Source organism: Mandrillus leucophaeus, unplaced genomic scaffold, assembly GCF_000951045.1.
Source record: "Mandrillus leucophaeus isolate KB7577 unplaced genomic scaffold, Mleu.le_1.0 Scaffold183, whole genome shotgun sequence".
Lineage (NCBI taxonomy): Eukaryota > Metazoa > Chordata > Mammalia > Primates > Cercopithecidae > Mandrillus > Mandrillus leucophaeus.
Window position 1 is genome coordinate 4,308,366 of NW_012101843.1, and position 25,214 is coordinate 4,333,579.

Sequence of the window (25,214 nt, forward strand, 5' to 3'; positions counted from 1 at the left end):
CATAGGGTTGATGACCCCACAATGGCCCATTTTAAAGGTGATGGACTAGTAAATGCAACTTTCAAATATCACCTTCTGCTATTAAAGTAAAATAACATATAAGGACACTTCTCACTTGGGAAATGTATCCTTATTATGGAAAAAAAGTCGTACATTCTGAGTAATATGGGCTTCCTGAAATGAAGTTAAAATACCATGTTTTTTAATGGAAGATATCAGACATATACAAAAATAGTGAGAAATGTGTTACTGATCCCCATTCACCTTCACTCCACAATTATCACCTGTGGTCAAGCTTGTTTCATTCATACACGCAGCCACTTCTGTGCTGCCCCTTCTCTTAGCACCCCAGGCACCCCAGCATCGTATCTTATCTGTAAATAGTTCAGTGTGTGTCTCCAAAAGATGAGTCCTTAAACCAATATAACCATAGTTGTCAAAATTAGTAATTTGTCAAAAATTAATAATTTCTTAATATCATAAAATTGTCAGTTTCCTTAATTGTCTTGATTGGTATGTCTCTTGGGTCTGTTTGAATCTTTAGGCCCTGGTATGCTCATGCTGTCTGACTTGCTCACTTTCTCTTTTTGCCTCTCTCACCAAACCTGCAATTTATTGTAGAAACTGGGTTGTTGACCTGTAGTTTCCTATAGTCTGGATTCTGCTGATTGGTGTTACTTAGCATGTTAAGATGCTTTGCTGAAAATTGGTAGTTAGGTATACACGTGTTACCTGAGGGAGGGAGGGAGGCAGCCAAGGTATTCTGTAGGTGGTGGCCTGTGTTCTTCCATCAGGAGCCACATCTTGTCTGGCTGTTTGTCTTTTGGGGATGATCAGCCACTGATGATTATTACCTAGATGCATTATTTTGTTAGGAGTTACAAAAGAATGGTGCTATAATTCTATTGTCATTTCATTTTTCTCCAGAGAAAATCTTCCTATTATCAACTGTTTTGCTCTACAGAGATAATTTATATAGGAAAGGAAGGATAAATGCTCCATCTCTCCCTTTATTTACAAATTTTGTTTATTTTATTTTTAAGACAGAGTCTCACTCTGTCACCTAGGCTGGAGTACGGTGGTGTGATCTCAGCTCACTGCAACCTCCACCTCCCAGGTTCAGGCAGTTCTCTCGCCTCAGCCTTCTGAGTAGTTGTGCCACCATGCCCAGCTAATTTTTGTATTTTTAGTAGAGACAGGGTTTTGCTATCTTGGCCAGGCTGGTCTTGAACTCCTGGCCTCAAGTGATCCACCTGCCTCGGCCTCTCGAAGTGCTAGGATTACAGGCGTGAGCCACCATATCCAGCCTAATTTTTAAAATAATAAATTGGTTTTCCAAAATGTGACCAGTGGGGGTTTTTTGTCCTTAGTCTTAACAGCATGATTATGAACTCTTGGACTTAACCATATTTGGTGTGTGTCTATCTGTTGCATTCACTACCTGTATTTAAACACAAATGTTCCCGTCTTTGGCCAGTGGGAGCCACTTCAGTTGGCCCTTGAGTCCTGTTGTCATAACTTTAACCTTCCTGGACTGGGATAGCTTTCTTGTTTTCTGGTGTGATGAATATTCTGATCTCATCTTGTGTATTTCCTGTCCCAGACCTGGAATCAGCCATTTCTCCAAGGAACCTGATTCCTTTCAGTGGGAAGTGGGTTTTAGAGACCATATACTGGCATGTAATAGCCTTTTATGTAAAAAGGACGAGGACAAATAAGCTGTGTGACAATAAATAAAACGGTGGTAGAAAAACAAAAGAAACCAGCCTGGAGACAGTTAAGATATCATGGGTGATGAGTATAATTAGCCCCCAAAGAAGTCTGGATTTGTTTTCTGGTAACAAGGCTATATGCACATATTAACATCTTCATGTTTTCACTGATATGAAGTAAAGTTTGTATGTTTAAAACCTGGGCACAAGCATCAATCCCTGCAGACATTCCTGGGCTCCTCTGTCTTGAACAGCTGCAAGTTGAAGTCTGTAGTATTCTGACACCTTGTGGTGGTTTTAGTTTTTGTGTGCAAAAATTTTTTTAAAAACCCCACAAAACCCAAACAGCCTGTGTTCATTTCTTATGGCTAATAGTCTTCATTCCTGGCAGTCACATTCCTGAGAGATTGCCTGTAGACGAGAGTTCAGCGTATTAAATCTTGTTTCTTGTCTATTTTAACATTAAAATTGTGATTAATTTTGAATGGAAAAAAAGGCTTTCAGATGGCATTTACTCACAAAGAAGTATGTATTGAACATGTATCTACTCAATACCTGTTACAGGGCTGGGCGTGGTGGCTCATGCCTGTAATCCCAGCACTTTGGGAGGCCGAGGCGGGCAGATCACAAGGTCAGGAGATCAAGACTATCCTGGCTAACACGGTGAAACCCTGTCTCTACTAAAAATACAAAAAAATTACCCAGGCGTGGTGGTGGGCGCCTGTAGTCCCAGCTACTCGAGAGGCTGAGGCAGAAGAATGACGTGAACCCAGGAGGCGGAGCTTGCAGTGAGCCGAGATTGCGCTGCTGCACTCCAGCCTGGGTGACAGAGCAAGACTCTGTCTCAAAAAAAAAAGTTACAGATCTCTTTTATTTCATTCCATTGGTGTGGTCAGTCTTAACCCTGTCGAGTGAGTTAGCTACTGATATTCCCATTTCACCTAGGAGAAAACTAAGCCTAAGAAAACTAAGAATTTGAGTTATTTGAGCCAGCACACATGCTAATAAGTGGGCAAGATTTTTTTTTTTTCTTTTTTTTTTTGTGAGATGGAATTTCACTCTTGTTGCCCAGGCTAGAGTGCAGTGGCGTGATCTCAGCTCACTGCAACCTCCGCCTCCCGGATTCAAGCGATTCTCCTGCCTCAGTCTCCCGAGTAGCTGGGATTACAGGCATGTGCTACCACGTCCAACTAATTTTTTGTATTTTTAGTAGAGATGGGGTTTCTCCATGTTGGTCAGACTGGTCTCGAACTCCCAACCTCAGGTGATCCGCCTGCCTCGGCCTCCCAAAGTGCTGGGATTACAGGAGTGAGCCACCGGCGCCCGGCCGAGATATTTATTCTATTTATTTTATGTTACTCCAACATCTTGTAATTTTCCCAAATGCCATATTGCTGTACCTTAATAAGATAAATATTTAAAAACAATGAGAAAATGATGGTTTTTAAAAACTTGGTGGAAAAATTAATTGCAGAGTACTGTTTGCTCAGTTTGGTTTGGAGGAATAAAATATGTCAGCCAGTCTGTCTTTCGTAGCCTGTCAGGAAGTAGCTATCTAGGTGTTTCAAACTCCTGTTGACATCACAGAAAAGATGAATTATAATGGGGGTTCCTGTTTGTTGCTGGTGTGTCTGGTATGGAAGAAAATAAAATTATCTGATTTGTGTAGTTTTGTGTGTCATTATCAATGCTTCCCGAAATGTGTTTTTATTTGTTTGCTTGTTTGTTTTTTGAGACAGAGTCTCTCTCTGTCACCCAGACTAGAGTGCAGTGGTGCGATGTCTGCTCACTGCAACCTCCGCCTCCTGGGTTGAAGCGATTCTCGTGTCTCAGCCTCCGGGAGTAGCTGGAACTACAGGCATGTGCCACCACATTTGGCTAATTTTTCTATTTTTGGTAGAGATGAGGTTTCACCATGTCGGCCAGGCTGGTCTCAAACTCCTGACCTAAGTGATCCTTGACCTCCCAAAGTGCTGGGATTATAGCCTGAAATGTTAGGGTCATGTTTGTGGTTTCTGAACTACATGAACTCTTATGTCATATATTCAGATTTATTTTCATTAAATACATTTACTGGAGGTGGATTAAATCATACAACATGCAGAAAGTGACCAAGTGAAAAATATAATTTATGATGAATGCTCAGTCATGTGAAAATTGGTTTAATCAGTTATCAAGTCAGAATTTAGCTTAACTGACTTCAGGATTTCATTTTCTTTATAGTTGGAGAAGTTTTAGAATATCGCAGTTTATCACAAAAACTCCAAATTAAAAATCAACGCAGGCCAGGCATGTCTATAATCCCAGCATTTTGGGAGGCTGAGGCAGGAGGATCACTTGAGCTCAGGAGTTCAAAACCAGTCTGGGAAACATAGTGAGACCTCATCTCTACTAAAAATAAAAAAAATTACCTAGGCATGGTGATGCACACCTGTGGTCCTAGCTCCTCGGGAGGCTGAGGCTAGAGGATCGCTTGAACTCTTAAAATTGAGGCTGCAGTTAGCCATGATTGTGCCACTCACTCCAGCCTGGGCAACACAGCAAGACCCTGTCTCAAAAAAAAAAAAAAAAAAATCAATCTAATGCTGCCCACCAAAAGAAATATTAAGAGTATTTGGGGCCGAGCGCGGTGGCTCAAGCCTGTAATCCCAGCACTTTGGGAGGCCGAGACGGGTGGATCACGAGGTCAGGAGATCGAGACCATCCTGGCTAACACGGTGAAACCCCGCCTCTACTAAAAAAAAAATACAAAAAACTAGCCGGGCGAGGTGGTGGGCGCCTGTAGTCCCAGCTACTGGGGAGGCTGAGGCAGGAGAATGGCGTAAACCCGGGAGGCGGAGCTTGCAGTGAGCTGAGATCCGGCCACTGCACTCCAGCCTGGGAGACAGAGCGAGCGAGACTCCATCTCAAAAAAAAAGGAGAATATTTGGCTGCTTAGAAACTGTTATAGGCGTTTCTTCTGGGGCCTTTGGGTCTGATTAGACATGTATCTCCAGTTGCACCTTGTTACAACCATGCCCTGCCCTCCTGATCCAGAGCACGCTTCCTTTGATACACCTTCCCCGCAAATCTGCATAGGGAAGGTTTTCCGTAAACAGTGCAGAAAATGGTCAGCATTCACCATCTTCACTTCCCTTCCTTCTCCCCCTACATCTTTAAATTATACATTTCTGGTGCTTTTAAGTTCTCCCAAACAATGTTGTAGTATCGTGTAAAATCTTTAGCTGAGAACCTTGTTCCTTTTTATACTTCAAAATATCAAATCCATGTTTTCCTCTTTCCTTAATATTTGTTGTTTCTTGGCACATACCTTGATTTTGTTCTTCATTCGCTGTGCCTGACAATCTTGTTCTGTTCTGTGGCACATCTGTGGTTGGCCAAGTTCATATCATTGAAGAGTGCTGATGTTTGAGATCTTTCTTCATCTGAATTGATGATGATGATTCTTGTATTCTGAGAAACTAACATCTAAATGTTCTTAGACTTTACAACGTCCACCTCTGTAGTCAAGGTCCTTGTAACCCTGCGTCCACCCTCTCACTAAATATAATAATTGCTACCGCTATTTCCCAGATGCAGAAGTCCAGTCTCAGGGTGGTTGGGATTTGGCCAACATAAACATAAGCACCTAAATTAGTGACAGACCTGGGACTGGAACCTGCAACTCTGACTCCGAGTGCTTGTTGGAACCCTTGGGTTTCAAAACACACAGCCTTCTTTTTCCTTCAGGTTAAAATCCTCCAAGCTACTGGGTTGCCACAGCATCTGTCCCACTTTGTGTTCTGCAAATACAGCTTCTGGGATCAACAGGAGCCGGTGATTGTCGCTCCTGAAGTGGACACCTCCTCATCTTCCGTCAGCAAGGAGCCGCACTGCATGGTTGTCTTTGATCATTGCAATGTGAGTTTGTTTTCCAGAGTAGGTCAGCATTTAGATTACTTATGTAAAAACAAAACAGAAAATGACCCTTGTTTCTTTGAATAATTGTACCAGTATATGTGTTGTAGAAGTTTCTGTAGAGTGTGGGGATTGAGTAAAAAGCGTCAATGCATCTATACTCCTCCACAACCCAAAGGTAGCTTTTGCGTGAGAAACAAATACATGTGTATGTATATATGCATATTCTTCTCCAAAGAAAATCTATGTCCTATATTAGATTATTGGAGAAATTATCTAAAACAGTTAAGAAACATATTTTAGAGAAAGTGAACATAGGTAACAGAAGAACTAACTTTGTTGGGCACTGAATGCTCTGTGAAGCTCTTTGTTATTCCTTCATTTGGATCCTCACCGCAGTTGTCTTTGTTGATAGTGCATTTTTTTGTGTTTGTTTGTTTTGTTTTCTGTCACCCAGGCTGGAGTGTAGTGGCACGATCTTGGCTCACTCCTACCCCTGCCTCCCGGGTTCAAGCGATTCTCCTGCCTCAGTCTCCCAAGTGGCTGGGATTACAGGCGCCCACCACCACGCCTGGCTAATTTTTTTGTATTTTTAGTAGAGATAGGGTTTCACCATGTTGGCCAAGCTGGTTTCGAACTCCCGACCTCAAGTGATCTGCCCACCTCAGCTTCCAAAAGTGATGGGATTACAGGCATGAGCCACCACACCTGGCCGATAGTGTGTGTGTGTGTGTGGTTTTTTTTTTTTTTTTTTTTTTTTTTTTTTCCTTCCCAGCTGAAAACACGAACAAATCAGAGAGGTCATTTTGCCCAAAGTAGTTCTTCACTGGTTTGTCTGTGGCTGGTGACCAGCAGAATGTGGACTATTGGGTCCCCCAGTCTTTCTTGCTCCTGCACCACACTTGATCCATTTCATCTCTTTCAAGAGAGAGTCCTCTTTCTAATCCATTTGAAACCAAAATACTTCAGTGCATTAAAGATAGATAGAGAGGTGGAGACAACAACAGAGATAGGAGATTCTGTGATTTCTTTAATAAACTGTTTTAGAGCTAAATCCTAATTGCCATATGTTATCTTATAAAGATGGACAGGCTGGGAGAATTTTTACAAATTAGGTCTTTTTTTGGTGCTAATGATTTTTATTTTGTTTCTTTCCTAATAGAGATAGTTAACTTTCTAAAAAGTGGGAAGAAATGTTTTTGCAACACACTACCTTATTGCATATAACTTTTATATCAACACATTGTAGATCAGTGTTGTAATACTTTATACAATTATGCTTTTAAAAATAGCTCCCAAAATATTGCTAACAAAATAGAATACAATGCTGGTCTTACATACTAGACTTTTGATCTGAAAAGTTTTTAAAAATTCAGACTTATAGTTATGTTTAAAGTCAACCTTTTGCCATCCGAGCATTCATTATGGGTTTTAGATGATAGTTCTGTATAACTAAAACGTTCCGTTTTCTATTTTTTTCCCTGATATAATTAAGTATGTGATGTCTGGTATAAACAATCATAAGATTACCAGAAAGAGTTTGCTCTTCTGTAATTAGCTATTGTGTTTCAGGAGTTTTCTGTTAACATCACTGAAGACTTTATCGAGCATCTTTCCGAAGGAGCATTGGCAATCGAAGTATATGGACATAAGATAAATGATCCCCGGAAAAACCCTGCCCTGTGGGATTTGGGAATCATCCAAGCAAAGACACGTAGTCTTCGGGACAGGTGAATATTAGATGTTCATCTGATTCCATTTATATATATATGTAATTTTTTTTTTTTTTGAGACAGTCTCATTCACTCTGTCACCCAGGCTGGAGTGCAGTGGCACGATCTTGGCTCACTGCAGCCTCTGCCTCCTGGGAGTAAGCAATTCTCTTGCTTAAGCCTCCCGAGTAGCTGGGATTATAGGCATGCACACCACACCTGGCTAATTTTTGTATTTGTAGTAGACACGGGGTTTCACCATGTTGGCCAGGCTAGTCTTGAACTCCTGACTTCAAGTGATCCGCCCACCTCAGCCTCCCAAAGTGCTGGGATTACAGGTGTGAGCCACCATGCCTGGCCAGATTCCATTTAGAATTTTTAAAAATTGCTGGAAATTAGTACTGCCATTTATAAAGGTTACTATTTCGTGAGCATGACCAGTGTTCCCTGGAGGGATGGCGGTGTCTCCAGGGTATTAATCACACAATTAAACTTCCTTAGGGAAGTGAACTGCAGAGAATGATGGAAGAAAGTTCAGTTTGTAGCTGGTTAAGAAGAAACAGTGAAATGAATTTTGGAGAATAGTGACTTACTATTATGAATTACTTCTAATTAATCAGCTGTAGAGAGGATGGATCAAGATTCACTCTAGTGTTGACATTTTGTCTTTAGCTCATAGCTCTGAGTGGCATCAGTGTTGGAAAGAGGTAGGCTTCTTTGTGGACTTAAAAGAAAGCGTTAATAGGGAATGAATGAAATTGCATATGTTTGTGCTTTTCATCTAGTTAGAGATGAAAACCAGATTTTTTTGCATTTAGATAGTTTAGCAAATACTAAATTAGAAAGTGACATTTGACATTTTTTTCTTGATTCTCTTCCTGACCTGAGAAAAATACTTGGCAAATCACTGAAGCATATGGTACTACCTTTGTCTATCTATGAAAAGACAACCCCTGTATTTGCTTTTTTTTTTTTCCTTTTTTTTTTTAATAGTTTCAAATTATTTTAGATTCGGGGGTACATGTGCAGGTTGGTTACCTGGGTATATTGTGTGATGCTGAGCTTTGGGATATGATTGATCCTGTCACTTAGGTAGTGAGCATAGTACCCAGTAGGTAATTTTTCAACCCTTGCTCATTCCCTGCTCCCCAACCCCTGGGAGTCTCCAGTGTCTTTTGTTGCCATCTTTTTGTCCGTGAATACCCAGTGTTTAGCTCCCACTTATAAGTAAGAACATGGGGTTTTTGCTTTTCTGTTTCTGTGTTAAATTGCTTAGGGTAACAGTGTCAAGCTGTATCCAAGTTGCTGGAAGGGACGTGATTTTATTTGGTTGTATTTTTTTATGGCTGTGTACTTGCTGCTTCTGTACATCCGATTAGAATTTCCAGTTTTTGAGTAACGACTCTGAAATAGATTTGTCATTACATCTTTTTGAACAAAGTAAAGGAGCCGTTTCTAGTTCCAATACTGTGAGTTTAACTTTGCTTTCCATTATACTTGCCAGTATGTACATGCATGGTACTCATTGAACTGCAGATCATTCTGAATTACGCTGTTTGGAGGTCATTTTGGTTGTTAATTCTTATGTGTGTAGGACCCTAAGCTGCCTGTAATGAAATAGAAATGTATGATTTTCCAAGAACTTCACCTATTTCCTAGATGGAGTGAAGTGACCAGGAAATTGGAATTCTGGGTTCAAATCTTGGAACAGAATGAGAATGGTGAATACTGCCCTGTAGAAGTGATTTCTGCTAAGGATGTCCCAACAGGAGGAATCTTCCAGCTTCGGCAGGTAACAAAATCGTGAATGTTTATATTAGATTCTTTGGTGCCAGAAAGCTTAATATTGGCTTCTTTTTAGCAGAAATGTTGGTAATAATGAAATCTAGACTGACTGAGTCCATTTCTTACATTAAAATTTTCCTATCTCATGTGTCACAAGTATTGCTATTAAATTTTTTTTTCTTTTATTAAAGTAGAGACACAGGATCTTGCTTTGTTGCCCAGGCTGGTTTTGAACTCCTAGGCTCAAGCGATCCTCCCGCCTTGGCCTTCCAAAGTGTTGGAATTACAGGTGTGAGTCACTGCTCTCAGTCAAGTATTGCTATTTATAATATTTTAAAAACTAGTTCTGTTAGTTTAGGTAAGAAAAAGGTTAAAGGAAAACTTAGAATTGATTTGTAGGACGTACGCCAAACATCAAACAGCTTTAGAACATTTAGGAAGACAAGGAGAAGCTATGTGACATGGCAGAAAAAATCAGCATTCAGACTCTAAAATGCTTGGGCTCAATTCTGGCTCTCCAGTGTCTTAGCTGTCTATCACTGAGCAAGTTCAATAACTTCTCGCCTTCGCCTGTTATGTAGATATGATGATAACGCCACCTTCATAGGATTAATGTGAGGATTAAGAGAGATGCGTGTTTAAAGCATAGGGCCTGACATGCCAGGTGTTAAGTACACGCAGTTGGGTAGATACACATGCCAGAATCCACAGAGCAGAGAAGAATATGGGAGTGGCCACGTAACCCCACGTGCATCTGCAGGGTCTGTGCTGCCAACCAACAGGGAAATTTTTAATTTAATTTGTATACAGGATTTGGAATTTTTTTTTTTTTTTTTTTGCTATACCTTAATGCATTGTTTAGGAGACTGCTATGTTCTGTGAGTTTCCATACTTTAAAACAGTAGTAAAACACTAGAGTCGCTCTAGAAAATGAGCGTAGAAAGCTTTCAAAGCAAAATAGAGAAAATTGAAGGAAAGAGAACATTTGCTTAAACGTTTAAGTTCTGGAATGTTTTAAGAGGAGGAGGATGATAAACACTTGTTCTCTGACCCCAGCAAATAAATTTTAGCAAAGTGAAAGGAGATTAGTTTAAATTAAAGCATGCGTTATACACATAAAATATAATTCTTTTTTTTTTTTTTTTTTTTTTTGAGACGAAGTCTCGCTTTGTCGCCCAGCCTGGAGTGCAGTGGCACGATGTCCGCTCACTGCAAGCTCCATCCCCCAGGTTCATGCCACTCTCCTGCCTCGGCCTCCCAAGTAACTGGGACTACAGGTGCTCGCCACCACGCCTGGCTAATTTTTTTTGTATTTTTAGTAGAGACAGGGTTTCACCGTGTTGGCCAGGATTGTCTCCTGACCTAGTGATCTGCCCGCGTCGGCCTCCCAAAGTGCTGGGGTTACAAGCATGAGCCACCACGCCCGGCCATAAAATAGAATTCTTAAGGGTGTGAAGAACATCTTTTTCTGGGCATCTGTTAAAAAAATATATATGTCTTCTTCAAAGCCTTAGAAAATCATCTACTGGAAGGCAAGACTGGATAATTTTCTATGATTTAGTATAAATTGGATATTTAAGTATTTGTCAGACTTCTGACACCCTTCACTAAAAGTGTTCAAAGAAATGTTGGTTTGTCAGGAAAGGACTTTTTGAAGGATATGCTTCTTTACCTTGATGCTGAAAAAATCAAGTTCTGAAAGGATTTTTATTACATGATGGCAAAAACCGCAATTGCTTTTGCACCAACTTAATGATACTAAGGACACAGAGGCCAGAAATTAGGTCCATTTGGATAAAAAGTCATGTGGAGAAAGAGCTGGAAAACAGAAGAGAAGAGGTTGCAGAAGCCTGTGGCAGCTGGTTTCGGAGGGCCTTGAATGCTAGGCTCATTTGAGTGTAGTATGTTTGAAAATTGGGTTGTATTGTTCTTGAACAGGAAGGTGGCAGAGGACAACTGATTAACCATGTGAAAAGTGCTGTTTTTGTAGAAATAAATGGTCAAATATCAGCAGTGACAGAAGTTCTAATAGTTTAAGTGTACTTTTAAAAGTTGTTCTGTGGAACAGTAAACCATTGCCGGATCCTTTCTCTCCTTTTCTTCCCTCTCCCTAGGAATCTTCCCTTAAAGTGCACACTTCACCCTTCACACTTAGGCACAGATTCAAAATAGATCACTTTGGAAAGTGCTTAGGCAAACTAAGCAAATAAAAGGTAGCTAATTGAAATGACAAAACTGTTTAGGCTATTAAAATATTTTCTTTAGGACTTTTCCCACAAAGTATCTGAGGCTTAGTCCTTGGTGATACTAAATCAGAAAACATCGGTATCCCATCCATTCAAATGGAGCTTGATAGGATCATTGGTTGCCTTGGCTGATTTTCCTGATCATGCAGAGCTCTTGGGAACTAAAATCTGATGGAAGAGGACAAGAGTAATTGATTTGCAATTGAACATTTAAATTCCATTTTTCAAATGCTATTTTACATTTCTAAAATTTATAAACCAAGTTTGAAGTCAGTAATTTGGGAATACTGTGAGTTCTCTTTTAAAATATTGCTTCATTGTAAATATATACCAAGTCCCATGCAATAAACAGTCTAAACAGTCATACTTGTATTTACTGATTATTATGTTTATAATTATACAATTAATATATTTGTATTTATGACATATACTGCTATATCAGTAAATTATATTTTATATATTATATATACAAATTATATACATAATATATTTACTGATATTTACTGATACTGATTTATTTATATTTACTGATATTATATTTATATTTATATTTACTGGTGCTTTACTCTTTAACAAGTCATATGTTTTTCTACAGTAATACTTTAACAACTGTATAGTGTTTTATTATATGTTTCACAATTTAAAGTTACCAATACTATACATTCAATTTGCGTCTAATTTTCTTTAAAAGTGCTTAAGATTTTTTGTGTATATGCATGATTATTTACTTAGCTCTCTAGAAAGTCAAATTGCTAGGTTAAAGGAACTTATATGTTTTTAAGTCAAATTGCCTTGCAGAAAACTTGCACCATTTTAAATTCCCACTTACAGTGTATGAAATTGTTTGTTTCATAAATCTAGGGCATTATTGGAAATTCCCCTTTTAAAATATATTTGCCAATTTAGGAAGTGAAAATACAGGTGTATCATGCTTTAATTTAATTTGGATGTATTTATTTATCAGTAAGTTGAACTTTTTTATTGGCCGACTGTTTGCATTTCCTTTGTTAGAATTTTTTTAATGTTACTTCTTATTGAAAGAATATGTAAACATATATTCTGTTTTTTAGCTCACTTAAAAGGGAAATGATTTTTTCTAATTAAGCATTAAAATACAAATTTAAAAACTAACAATAAGGTATGGTCATAGTGTCCGAATTGAACATTTTTCTCAACATCAGCCTGTAGGGGTCTCTCTAAACCAAATTTTTGGAAATCAAGAAACTGATTTTAAGACTAAATTGTCTGTGACCCAGGGGCAGTCCCGGAGAGTTCAAGTCGAAGTGAAGTCAGTGCAGGAATCTGGGACTTTACCACTAATGGAAGAATGTATATTGTCTGTTGGCATTGGATGTGTCAAAATTAGACCGCTCAGAACCCCCAGAATGCATGAGACCTTCCATGTAAGTTGCTATGCCTGTTATGTTCTTCTTGAAAGACAAAATCAGACCAGAGTGCCTTTTGGAACCTGTACGAAAACTACTTTCTGTGAACAGTTCTTTCTGTGAACCTCTTTGTTTACCTTTGCTGTCCTTTTTTGTGTCTTACATTTTCATGGAATCATTGCATCGAACTGTATTACTGGTTTTGCCCTGGTGTAGGTGGCAAGCTGAGGGTTAAAACGTCTCTGCCTCCACAGATTCCACAGTGCCTGCTAGTGATTAACTCCTCAACATCACCCCACCCCTCTGGAGAAACCCCCTACTGGCTTGTAAAGACTATTTGCCAGCAGGTGTTTGATTTCCCCTGGTGAGTGGGACTATAAACCCAGCAGGGAGAGCATTGCACTGGTTCCCGAAAAGGTCAAATGAGTGTTCTTCACTCTTCTGTGAGCGGCTCCAACTTCCTGACAACTGTAAAACCCAGAGTGAGGGAGTGGGTAGGTGGGAGATGAAATAGTATATTAATTCAATTGAAAAATATAAATTATGAGTAAAGAGTCAGATTGCTTAGCATAGCCTGATTCTTGGATAAATCAATAATTCAGTTCTATGTAATGTACTTTTTTTCTTTTAGGAGGAAGAGGAAGACATGGACAGCTACCAGGTAATTTAGCAGCTGTTAATCTCATCTCAAATAAGCATGTTTAAAGTATATAATTACACATTCCTGGATCTGGCTATACTGTTATTTAAGGATTAAACAATTCATACTGCTTTTTTTGTTGTTTTAAAGTAAAACAGAGTAGGGAACATTGAGTGTTGTTTCATAGACCGTAAAGTGTTTTAGGAGTGGGAAATCATTTGTGACTGAGATCCTTTTCCAAACCTGGAGCTCCCCAGCCAGGCCCCCAAAGATCCTTTTCTCCGGATGCTCTTTCCTGGACATTTTCTGTCCTGAGTGAGTCACCACTCGTTGCCCTTATTATAGTTGTGTCAATCTGAGCTTCAGTCAACACTAGGTGTTTTGCATATTTTTGTTTTTTTGTGACAGTCTCATCCTGTCGCCCAGGCTGGAGTGCAATAGTGCAATCGCAGCTCACTGCAACCTCCATCTCCCGGGTTCAAGCGATTCTCCTGCCCCAGCCTCCCGAGTAGCTGGGATTACAGGTGCATGCCACCAAGCCCAGCTAATTTTTTGTATCTTTACTAGAGACGGGGTTTCACCATGTTGACCAGGCTGGTCTTGAATTCCTGACCTTGTGATCCACCTGCCTCGGCCTCCCAAAGTGTTGGGATTATAGGCGTGAACCACTGCGCCCGGCCGTATTTTGCATTTTTTAAGCCAGATCTTTCTTCCCCACTTCCTGGAATCATACAGCATTTGGAATCTGTTTTTTTACTTTCTTTTCCTAACCTTCTGAAGATTTTGTTTCTGTCTGTGCAGTTTCATCTGTTAGTCATTGTTCAGGACTGTCAGGGCTCTTTGGAGCCTGATTATGTCATCTGTGTAGTCACTCTCTTGGTTTTACATCATTCTAATTTGATAGAAATGTCTGCTTTCCTATAAGTTGCTGATAAAAACACTGTATCAGATAGGGTTAAATACAGAGTCCTATGGCACAACAATAGAGACTTTTTTCAAGCTGACATTAATCACTGTTCTTTGGATGTGATATTTGAGTCCTCTGTGATTTCACTGAAGTAGATGTATCGCATGTTTCTCCATCTTGTCCACAATAGTGTCATAGGCTATTTGGTTAAGTGCCCTAGTAAAGTCCAGACACACTATATCTGCAGCATTCCACTGACCTACCCAGTCTTGTAACCTTATTAGAAAAGGAAATGAGGTAAGATTGGTATTCATGTAGGTGTTGGCTGGTAGGTTGTTATTCTGTTAATGACAGCCCCTGTCCCCTTTTCCCCTACCTGTTACCCCACAAAATGCACAAAAACAAGTGAGAGAAGCATTTACATGTCTTCGAGAGCCTATGTTGATAGAAAGCAGAAGTTACAAAAGTTAAAGGATTTGTCTGATTATTCCAAGGTACATAAATTGAAAGTGGTTTTTTGTTTGTTTTGTTTTGGTTTGGTTTTTGGAGGCAGAGTCTTGTTCTACCACCCAGACTGTAGTGCAGTAGAGTGATCTTGGCTCATTGCACCTCTGCCTCTCAGGTTTAAGCAATTCTCTTGCCTCAGCCTCTCAAGTAGTTGGCATTAAAGGTGCACACCACCATGCCCAGCTAATTTTTATTTATTTATTTATTTAGATGAAGTTTTACTCTTGTTGCCCAGGCTGGAGTGCAATGGCACGGTCTTGGCTCACTGCAACCTCTGCCTCCCGAGTTCAAGCGATTCTCCTGCCTCAGGGTCCCGTGTAGCTGGGATTACAGGCACCTGCCACCATGCCTGGTTAATTTTTGTTTTTTTAGTAGAGATGGGGTTTCACCATCTTGGGCAGGGTGGTCTCGAACTCCTGACCTCGGGTGATCTGCCTGCCTTGGCCTCCCAAAGTGTTGGCATTACAGGTGTTAGCCACCGTGCCTGGGCAATTTTTTATATTTTGAGTAGAGACAAGGTTTTGCTGTGTTAGCCAGGCTGGTCTCACACTCCTGTCCTCAGGTGATCTACCCGCCTCAGCCTCCCAAAGTGTTGGGATTACAGGTGTGAGCCACCACGCCCAGCCATATTGGAAGATTATTGAGTCCTGTTTGTGGGTTTTATCCAGCAAAGAGACCTTTTAGAAGATTTTTGTTGCAGGTGCTTAAAGTTCTACCCCCAAGCCATTAGAAATAAAATTGGTTCTGGATACCTGAGAATGCCCTTTCTGTTCAAGAAAATAATGCTTTAAATTCTGAAAATAGCTGTTTTGAATGATGGGCGCAGTCAACTGGTGGTAGTAATAAATTATTATATACTACCTTACCTTTCCAAGGCATAGGAGAGTAAGGTTCTAAGATAGGAGCTTCAGTTTCAGATAGATTATCTTGACATTACATTGAACATGATTTTCCTTGCTTGCTTCCAGGATCGAGATTTAGAGAGACTTCGTAGAAAATGGCTAAATGCATTAACAAAACGTCAGGAGTACTTGGATCAACAATTGCAAAAGCTTGTCAGTAAACGTGGTAGGAAAAATGAATAGAATATTTTTCTCCCTTGCAAATCAGTGCATAATTAATTATTCTCCCTTTGTAGCCACATCAGTTAAGAACCAGATGAACACATCAGTAGTGGGGATGGCAGGAGCAGATGAGTGCTACTCCTTGTTTATGTCATACCGTTTATCCAGCTGTCATATCTTGGTGGAGGTCTTCCTCCCACCCCTCACAAAGAAAGAGAAAATACGGTGCACAAAGCATACATGGTCCCTCAAAGATAATGTAAAGGAAGGTGGTGACTTTTCTTACCCAGAGGGCTCGAGTCCTCTGACTCTGGACCAGTCACTCCTGTGTGGTCCCTCTGTAGGCCTCCCAGGAACTGAAGGTGGCCTCTGCAGGAGCCCACCTGACCTCCCTAGCTGTGGGTTGGTTTTTTATCACTGGGAAGCACTTGTCAGCTAATAACTGAAATATGGGCAAATCCAGTCTTTACTCGGGACAAAAAGATAAATGGCAAGTGAGGTTTCGGCATTGAATCCTCATTCTTGGTGTTCTAGATAAAACAGAGGATGATGCTGACCGCGAAGCGCAGCTTCTGGAGATGCGGCTGACCTTAACTGAGGAGAGGAACGCGGTGATGGTCCCCTCTGCTGGCAGTGGTATTCCAGGGGCCCCAGCAGAATGGTACGAACCCTGTGATGCGTCTTGTGAGGTTCTGAATGCTCACCAGACCATCTGCTTTTAGCTTGAATTTTGCGTATGCTACGGTTAATGGAAGAGTCATAATAGCATGGGGGGAAATGTTGTTTAAATTAAAGGAACTGTTAAATTATTTTCATGAGTTGAGTAACTATGACCTAAAACTGTTTTATTAAATAATGTTGTTATTGGCCAAAGTCATTAAGATTTCTGAGAACTTAAATCAATATTTAATACCATTGCACTTAGCATTAAAAAAATAGTTAGTATGTTAATTACTTGGGTCATTCCCTTAGAAGACTGCTCGGTCATAAGAAAATTGCATCTCCACGCGATTTTGGTTTTGGTGCTGGCTTAAACCGTGCTGTCAGCAAATGTTCTGTGCTACTTTATAGAAATTAAAAATAGTAAATTTAGCCAGAGGGAGCCCTTAAGTGTATCATTTTATGAGAAAGTAGGTTTAAACAAGAGAACTTCACTATAAACAGGTAGGGGTGTCTTATAAGGCTAAGTTCAAATGTCAGGGTACGAAGCAGCAGCTACAGCGGAGGCTTTGTGGCCTCTCTGATTCTGGATTAGAGTAAAATCAGCTTTGCCCTCTAACAGCCCTGAATGCCATTAAGGCTGTGTTCCTACATGCCTGCCACTGAGAAAGTAACCTGATTCAGATGCCATTTGTTCTTCATGTTTTAGGACCCCAGTGCCTGGGATGGAGACACACATTCCTGTTATATTCCTGGACTTAAACGGTAAGTTAGGAGGTGTTTTCTGAAGGCTTACCTCTGAAAATTTAGTGCCTCATAACATGTAGATTCCAACCAAGTGCATCATGAGGCAGTTCTGTCCTCCTAAGGCTAGAACCAGTTTGACGTGTGTCCAAGTCCCCTGGTTGTAGACAGACTGATTTCTATGTCATAGTCGAATATGTTTTTGACAGTAATAGGCGCACTTCACCATGCTCCTCACCTCTCATTCCTGCAGCTCACAGTGCCATGTGGATGCTCTACTCTCCCGGTATTAGGATGGTAGCAGTGTTCTTCTGCACTGAAAATATTTTCTTCTTTAAATTTTTTTTTTTTTTGAGATGGAATCTTTGCTCTGTCACCTGGGCTGGAGTGCAGTGGTGCGATCTTGGCTCACTGCAACCTCCACCTCCCCAGTTCAGACGATTCTCCTGCCTCAGCCTCCTGAGTAGCTGGGACTACAGGTGTGTGCCACCACACCCGGCTAATTTTTTGTGTTTTTAGTAGAGATGGGGTTTTACCGTGTTTGCCAGGGTGGTCTCCATCTCCTGACCTCGTGATCTGCTCACTTCGGCCTTCCCAAAGTGCTGGGATTACAGACGTGAGCCACCGCGCCCAGCCTCTTTAATTCTTAGGGAAAGACTTCTCTCTGGAAAGGACAAATAACTAGTGGTACTTATGAAGCATGTTTCCTTCTCGTGGTGTTTTCTTAGCATTATCTAATAAATTTTTCACTTTTTCTATGAGGTCTTGTGCCATTCATCCCTGTATTACCTGTTTAAAACAAAACAAAAAAAAAAAAACTGTCATTTTTTTCTGTTTCCCATTCACCCCCATGTAAAATATTTTGGGCCTGGATACATTTTACATATATTCTGCCTGTAGGAGTTCTGCCTGTAGGAGGGAAAATAGAAAATGGAAAGGTAGATTAAGGATCTAAAAATAAGTTGAAAGTCAGCAGTTAAATTCCTAAAACATCTGCAGAACTGTGTATTAACATTAACTCTCCTTAATAGATGAGTGTGGATGTCCTCCATGATTTTCTTCCATCTAGCTGACAGCGAGATGCAATCTCTGAGGCATTTAGGATCTCCTGCCACTTAGCTTATTTACATGGAAGATTTTTCTATGTATAGAGTTGGAGAATAATACCGAATAATACAGCCCCTGTCTGTTTGCCTGATGGGGTGAAAGGTGTTTGTTTTTTAATGTTTGCCACAAGTCCTTATCCTGCTGTGGTGTTTTGAACTTGGCGCCTGAGGGTGATTCTGGCCTGTTCTTCTGTTAGGTTTCCTGGGTAGGTGAGGTACTCATATTTGGGTGCAGGCAGGGATGTGCATAAAAAAGTGAAAAACAATAAGCTTAAGGAAGACGCGTTAGTCTGGGCATTCGAGGGGATGATCAGGACTTTGGTCAGCATGGTCCATGTTCTCGGTCCCCCCATGCCCACCTCCTAGAAAAGGAACTTCAGATGTCTGCCCATGAGCTCCAGGTGAAGGGGAGTGGGGAGGGCCAGGCTCAGGCCTGAGGAACCAGGGGACCATGGTGTAGCCCTTCTGTTTCCAGCCCATACAGCCAGTGGAACTTCCTGCTGAGTGTCACTGTCAGGCTCGTTTCTCACTCCTTCAGTGCACTAAATGGTAGGGAATTTGCGTTATAACCCAGTCACTGATATTGATGAGATGACCTTGGGTAACCTCTTAGGTATCTTGGTTTCATTTCTCTTCCCTATAAAATAAGGCAAAAATGTAGCAGATTGGATGAGATCATTTTTTGAGGCACTTTCTTATCTCTAAGATCCGTGAACTTTTAAATGGTCATCTTCAGTGTCATGTAAGATTTCAGAGCAAAAAGTAAATGAAATTTGAAGCAGAAGAATTTTAATAATCACATTGAAATTTAGCTGGTAGGGGTTATCCTTGAAAATGATCTCAGTATTTAATGGAAATTCTTTGCTTTTAGCTGATGATTTCAGCTCTCAGGATAATCTTGATGACCCAGAAGCTGGTGGATGGGATGCGACCTTGACTGGGGAAGAAGAAGAGGAGTTCTTTGAACTGCAGATTGTGAAACAGCATGATGGGGAGGTAAGGAAAGCGTAACTTGGGACAATCAGATGAAAAGTGGTTTACTTAACCTCTCCTCGAGCTTTTTGAAACAATTAATAAGGCAATCATGCCAGTGCTTTACATTTCTCAAAATACATAAAGGAAAACCTTTCATCATGACTTGCAGAAGAATGGAGCTTGAGCATCATATTATATCCATTCACCTTTTCCTTCCTTTCCTGGTAACTTGTACTGAGCTTTTGTGAGCAATTCAGGTCAGCAGCGGTCGGGAGCTTGAGGCTCTCTCTGTTCCTCAACCAGTGAGAGATGGAAGCATGGGTTGCGGAAGGGCATGGAGGTAAAATGGCACCAGGTTTGGGATTTGCTTTGGGGTTTTTTTGGGTTTTTTTTTGTTTTGAGATGGAGTCTCGCTCTGTCACCCAGGCTGGAGTGCAGTGGCAGGATCTTGGCTCACTGCAGCCTCTACCTCCCAGGTTCAAGTGATTCTCCTGCCTCAGCCTCCCAAGTAGCTGGGACTATAAGTGTGTGCCACCATGCCTTGCTAAAATATATATATATATATATATTTTTTTTTTTTTTAGTAGAGATGGAGTTTCATCATGTTGGCCAAGCTGGTCTTCAACTCCTGACCTGAAGTGATCGTCTGTCTTGGCCTCCCAAAGTGCTGGGATTACAGGTGTGAGCCACTGCGCCTGGCTGGGATTTGCTTTGAAATCCTTTTGTCAGGACTTTTTTTTTTTTTTTTTTTTTTTAATTGAGATGGAGTCTCACTCTGTTGCCCAGGCTGGAGTGCAATGGCACGATCTCAGCTCATTGCAATCTTCACCTCCCGGGTTCAAGTGATCCTCTTGCCTCAACCTCCGAAGTAGCTGTGAGTACAGGTGCACGTCATCAAGCCTGGCTAATTTTTGTATTTTTAGTAGAGATGGGTTTTCTCCATGTTGGTCAGGCTGGTCTCGAACTCCTGACCTCAAGTAATCTACTTGCCTCAGCCTCCCAAAGTGCTGGGATGACAGACATGAGCCACAGCACCCAGCCAGGATTTATTAAAAAGGAAAAGAATAGGTGAAGGCAATGTGGTGACATCTTGATTTTAATGGTTGAATCTGAGCGATGGGTATCTCACAGGAGTTTATTTTCTAATTTTGAGTATGTTTGAAAAATTCTGAAATAATCAGGAAGGAAAGCTGTATGTGATGCTTTGAGGACACATCATTACTTAGTAGTGTCCCTAAGAAGCAAAACTTGAGTCTTAACAGTGAGGAGTCAGTCCGACACACACAGCGGCTGTGCATTCTGTGAACAGTGGGCCGGCACCCTTCCAGTTCAGCAGGGACAAGGAAGGGCTGAGGAGCTATTGCAGATTAGAGTAGGCTAGAGGAACATGACTAAGGCAGTGTGTGGTTCCGGGATGGGAAAATTGAAAAATTTCAATATGGATTCTATATTAAATAATAATGTATTGCTGTTAAATTTCTTAGATATGATATGCAACTTACTTGAAAGTGGTTCAGCAAAAGTGATAATGGGTGTGTGTGAGTTTTGAGAAAGAGAAGCAAAAGTGGCCAAATGGTAGCAGTTGGTGCATCATGATGAAAGGGTTACAGATCACTCGACTGAATTTTTGCAACTTTTCTTGACATTTGAGCATTTTTAAATACAAACTTTAAAAGTAAGCCAACTGGGATCATCATGCCCTATACTTTTCAGGCTAAGGTGATTGTGGCCACACTGTCACACTCCATTGTCTTTTCAGGACAGCTGTCATAGTAGAACTTCGCTGGTGACTGGCATATGCCCTTTCAGCTGGAGCCAAGGTGGTTTCCTTGAAAGAGTTTTCGTGTTTCTGGAGAAGAGAGAAACCTATTTCCCCTCTGTCTTCTCTGCAGGCGAAGGCAGAAGCCTCCTGGGACTCTGCGGTGCACGGCTGCCCTCAGCTCAGCAAAGGCACGCCCGCGGACGAGCGGTTGTTTCTGATCGTGCGCGTGACGGTCCAGCTCAGCCACCCGGCTGACATGCAACTGGTGTTACGCAAGAGAATCTGTGTCAATGTTCACGGCCGACAGGTTAGTCTTCCGTGGAAGAAACGACTCTAACCACAGTTGCGACCCGAGGGTAGGGCCGGGCAGTGCTTGCTCTAACCTTCTGTCCAAACAGGCTCCCAGGAGCACTGACCTATTCTTTTCCAGGTGACTGCTGCTGTCCTGTACCCATGCTTGCTTCAAGCCCCAGATGTGTCACTTGCTCCTGGACAGTATTCTTACACTGAATCTTTCTTAGGGCAGATTCACAAATCATGGTTATTCTTTTGGGTACCACACAGCCCTGTCAAGGGCAAGGTCAGTGGTTTGGTTGTTGCCTTTTTATCTGGGCCCTGTCAAATGAGGAGTTTCCCTCTTACTCTGCTGTTTCCAGGCTTTTTTTTTTTTTAAGATAGGGTCTTGCTCTGTTGCTCAGGTTGGAGTGCAGTGATGCGATCATAGCTCACTGCGCCGTCACCTCCTGAGCTCAGGTGACCCTTCCACTTCAGCCTCCGCAGTAGCTGGGACCACAGGCGCGTGCCACCACACCTGGCTAATTTTTTGTATTTCTTATGGAGATGGGGTCTCGCCATGCTGCCAGGGTGCTTTCCAGACCTTTTACCTCTTGCGGTCTTTGATGTGTATATTTGACTTTGGGATAAAAAGGTGAATAAGAAATGAGCCCAGTGCAGTGGTGCACACCTGCTTTCCCAGCAACTCAGGAGGCTGAGGCAGCGGGATTACTTGAGCCTAGGAGTTTGAGTCCAGCCTGGGCAACGTGTCTCAAAAAACAAACAAAAAAGTCTGTGTCCTGAAAGAGCCAGGTTGATTTGCATAGGTAGATACATAACAGGCAACTGCTCTCGGCCTGAGCTGAGCGCGTGGTGCAGCAGGTCCTCACCACTTGTGGTGAGAATGCAGGTAAGAGAAGGAAGAATTCAGCCCCAGGGAGCTGGGGGGTGGTGGGGGCGCTTCAGAGAGGAGGGCAGCATTTGAGCTGGGACTTAGAGAGGAGGGGCATTGGCCAGGCAGAGCAGGAGGAGATGCAGTTCTGTGGATCGGAGGAAATACACGTGCAGAAAAAGTGGGGAGGGCAGGACATGGTAGGATCTGGGACCACGAGGAGCTCCATGTGCTGGGGGTCCTGCCTGTGCCAAGGAGCGTGGCTCTCGCATAGTTGCAGCTGGATTATGAAAGTCCATGTGCCATATGAAGGGATTTAATACAAAATTTCTAGGTAAGAATTTAAGGCCGGGTGTGGTGGCTCATGCCTATAATCTCAACGCTTTGGGAGGCCGAGGCAGGCGAATCACCTGAGTTTGGGAGTTTGGGACCAACCTGACCAACATGGAGAAACCTCGTCTCTACTAAAACTACAAAATTAGCTGGGCGTGGTGGCGGGTGCCTGCAGTCTCAGCTACTAGGGAGGCTGAGGCAGGAGAATTGCTTAAACCTGGGAGGCGGAGGTTGTGGTGAGCTGAGATTGCCCCATTGCATTGTAGCCTGGGCAACAAGAGTGAAACTCTGTCTCAAAAAAAAAAAAAAGAATTTAAATTCTTTCTCTTACTAGTTTTGCAAATATAAGGATTTGGGAGATTGCGTCTGGGGATCCTTTTAACTGTCTTATCTCCCTTTTTTGAGGCATTCTCAATACACTGACTAAAACCAGTACAGATGAAAATATTTTCATTTAAAAGAGCACAGTCATGGTTGACAGACTCCTAGATGTAATCTCCACCCCTAAAAATTAATCTTTAGTTCTAAATGTCACACCGATATCAATCTTTGAAATGAAGACTGGCGGTAATGCCGTTAAAATTGCAGCTCTTTAGCTTGGCAATCCAACATCAATAAAATCCAGGTCACGGGGTTAGCTATAGATGTATATGGTATGCTCCCATTCACTCTCTCTGTCTTCCTTTTCTCATAAGTCTGTGAGGGTTTGAAAAAGACACACTGCTCATGAGGAGCATTTTGAAGAGCGATTTTCCATTTTGGAATTAGACATCTTGGTTGCCAGGCCCTGGGACTGACCTGCCACAACCACCGGCCCTACAGGGTCCTTGACAGAAAGGTACATTGTGCAGTCACCACATGTTGCTTGGTTTTTGTTTCTATTGTAGGGATAATAGGTTTCCATATATATATATATGGGATATATGTATATCTATATGGCATATATATATATATATATATGTATTTTTTTTTTTCCTGGTTGAAATGATGTGGAAGTATTTTTAAGGCATGCCATTTTCTCTCTCAATTTCAGATATTTCATTCCTAAGAATGGTCATGTGGAAGGCTCTCTTCTTCTTTATAACAAGGATAGGACCTTCCACATGACCCTAATACACACACGTCAGCTTCACGAATTCCATACAAATGGAAAACGAAAAGGTCGGATAATAGTAGCATCGACATCTCCCTTCACCACCCCTAGGGACAGCGATCTCTATACCTTGACTTGCGTAATTAGCCTTGGCTCAGCACTGCAAGGCTAAAGTCAAGGGAGAGAAGTAATGACATAAATTGTCTCCCTGCATTCTGAGATACTATATTCTTTTAAAAATTTAAAGATCATTGAATATGAAATAAATTATCATTAGGTAGGTTTCTGAAATGGTGTATGTCTAAGACCAAATAGCTTGGCTTTGCTCTTTTCTTGGGGGCTTCACATGTTTCTGCTGTTCCTTTTGCGTGGGTAGAAAGCTCGGTGCCCATTTCATGTTCTCTCCCCTTTACCTTTGTTCCCTGATGGTATTCTGCTCTCATCCCTGCTCTCTTCAACCTCTGCAGGGTGTTCAGTCTTAACAGCATCTTGAAATGAGTCATCTATGCATTAATTCAACAGTTCAATTCCTAACTGTGCAAAGAGCGCAGTCAGCATAAACAATGACCGTGCACTCTTAAATCATTCCTCATAACGATCTTGCTTTGGTCAAGAATTTAATGCCTGGACTTGTCAATATTCATGGTACGAGATGTCCATCGTGCTGGGGAGAAAAAAATGTGTAAGCCTCACCAGTCCTTGCTTCCATCTTAGTTAGAAGGTCATTTTATTGTGTGGAAGTCAACAAGCTTATATTTCTGTAGCATTTAAGCACCGTTCTTCTGGATGCCTACTGCCAGTTTACAGACTTGGAGGTCTGTACTTTTCCTGTGTTGGGTGTGGGACCCTTCACACACGGTGGGCATCTAATAAGTTGGTTTCGTACCATAGGACGACATTGAGGAAACGGTACTTGGTGATTTCACTTGCTTATGTTGGAAACATGACCTGTTTTCTTTTGGTTAGAATGAACCGGTATTTTCTATGCTGTCTTTTGTTAATAATGTAAACTCAGTTTTTTAGGTGGGAAACCATATCTTCTATTTTGTTTTTCTCTAGGGTTTTGCACAGAGTCTCCTAAAAAAGATGTCTCATCGAAGTTCTATTCCTGGCTGTGGAGTGACTTTTGAAATTGTCTCCAATATTCCAGAGGTGAAGGATATACAATTTGAATTTACTAAAAATAAACACTTAAAAAAAGAGCCAACTCCCTGAAAAGTGACCTACCCAAGACATACATATGAAGTGAAAGTGTATGTTTAGAGAAGCTGTAGATTTTTAGAACGATTTTCTAATATCAATTCATAGTACAACGTACTTGTGGCTTTAAAAGTTCCAGTTTTAGCCAGGCACGGTGGCTCAAGCCTGTAATCCCAGCACTTTGGGAGGCCGAGACGGGCGGATCACGAGGTCAGGAGATCGACACCATCCTGGCTAACATGGTGAAACCCCATCTCTACTAAAAAATACAAAAAACTAGCCGGGCGAGGTGGTGGGCGCCTGTAGTCCCAGCTACTTGGG

The 25,214-nt window shown here is 41.4% G+C and overlaps 1 protein-coding gene across 1 annotated transcript in view; it reads left to right on the forward strand.

Moving 5' to 3' along the window:
• KIF13B (kinesin family member 13B) overlaps window positions 1-25,214 on the forward strand; it is a 190,200-nt gene that overhangs the window by 115,391 nt on the left and 49,595 nt on the right. Inside the window, exons 22-32 of the mRNA XM_011977745.1 lie at window positions 5,442-5,612; window positions 7,182-7,339; window positions 8,981-9,113; window positions 12,609-12,755; window positions 13,369-13,398; window positions 15,760-15,859; window positions 16,390-16,516; window positions 17,225-17,280; window positions 19,237-19,361; window positions 21,233-21,409; window positions 24,753-24,845. Of these exons, the coding sequence (XP_011833135.1) occupies window positions 5,442-5,612; window positions 7,182-7,339; window positions 8,981-9,113; window positions 12,609-12,755; window positions 13,369-13,398; window positions 15,760-15,859; window positions 16,390-16,516; window positions 17,225-17,280; window positions 19,237-19,361; window positions 21,233-21,409; window positions 24,753-24,845 (1,317 nt within the window). The remainder of the gene's footprint in view (window positions 1-5,441; window positions 5,613-7,181; window positions 7,340-8,980; window positions 9,114-12,608; window positions 12,756-13,368; window positions 13,399-15,759; window positions 15,860-16,389; window positions 16,517-17,224; window positions 17,281-19,236; window positions 19,362-21,232; window positions 21,410-24,752; window positions 24,846-25,214) is intronic.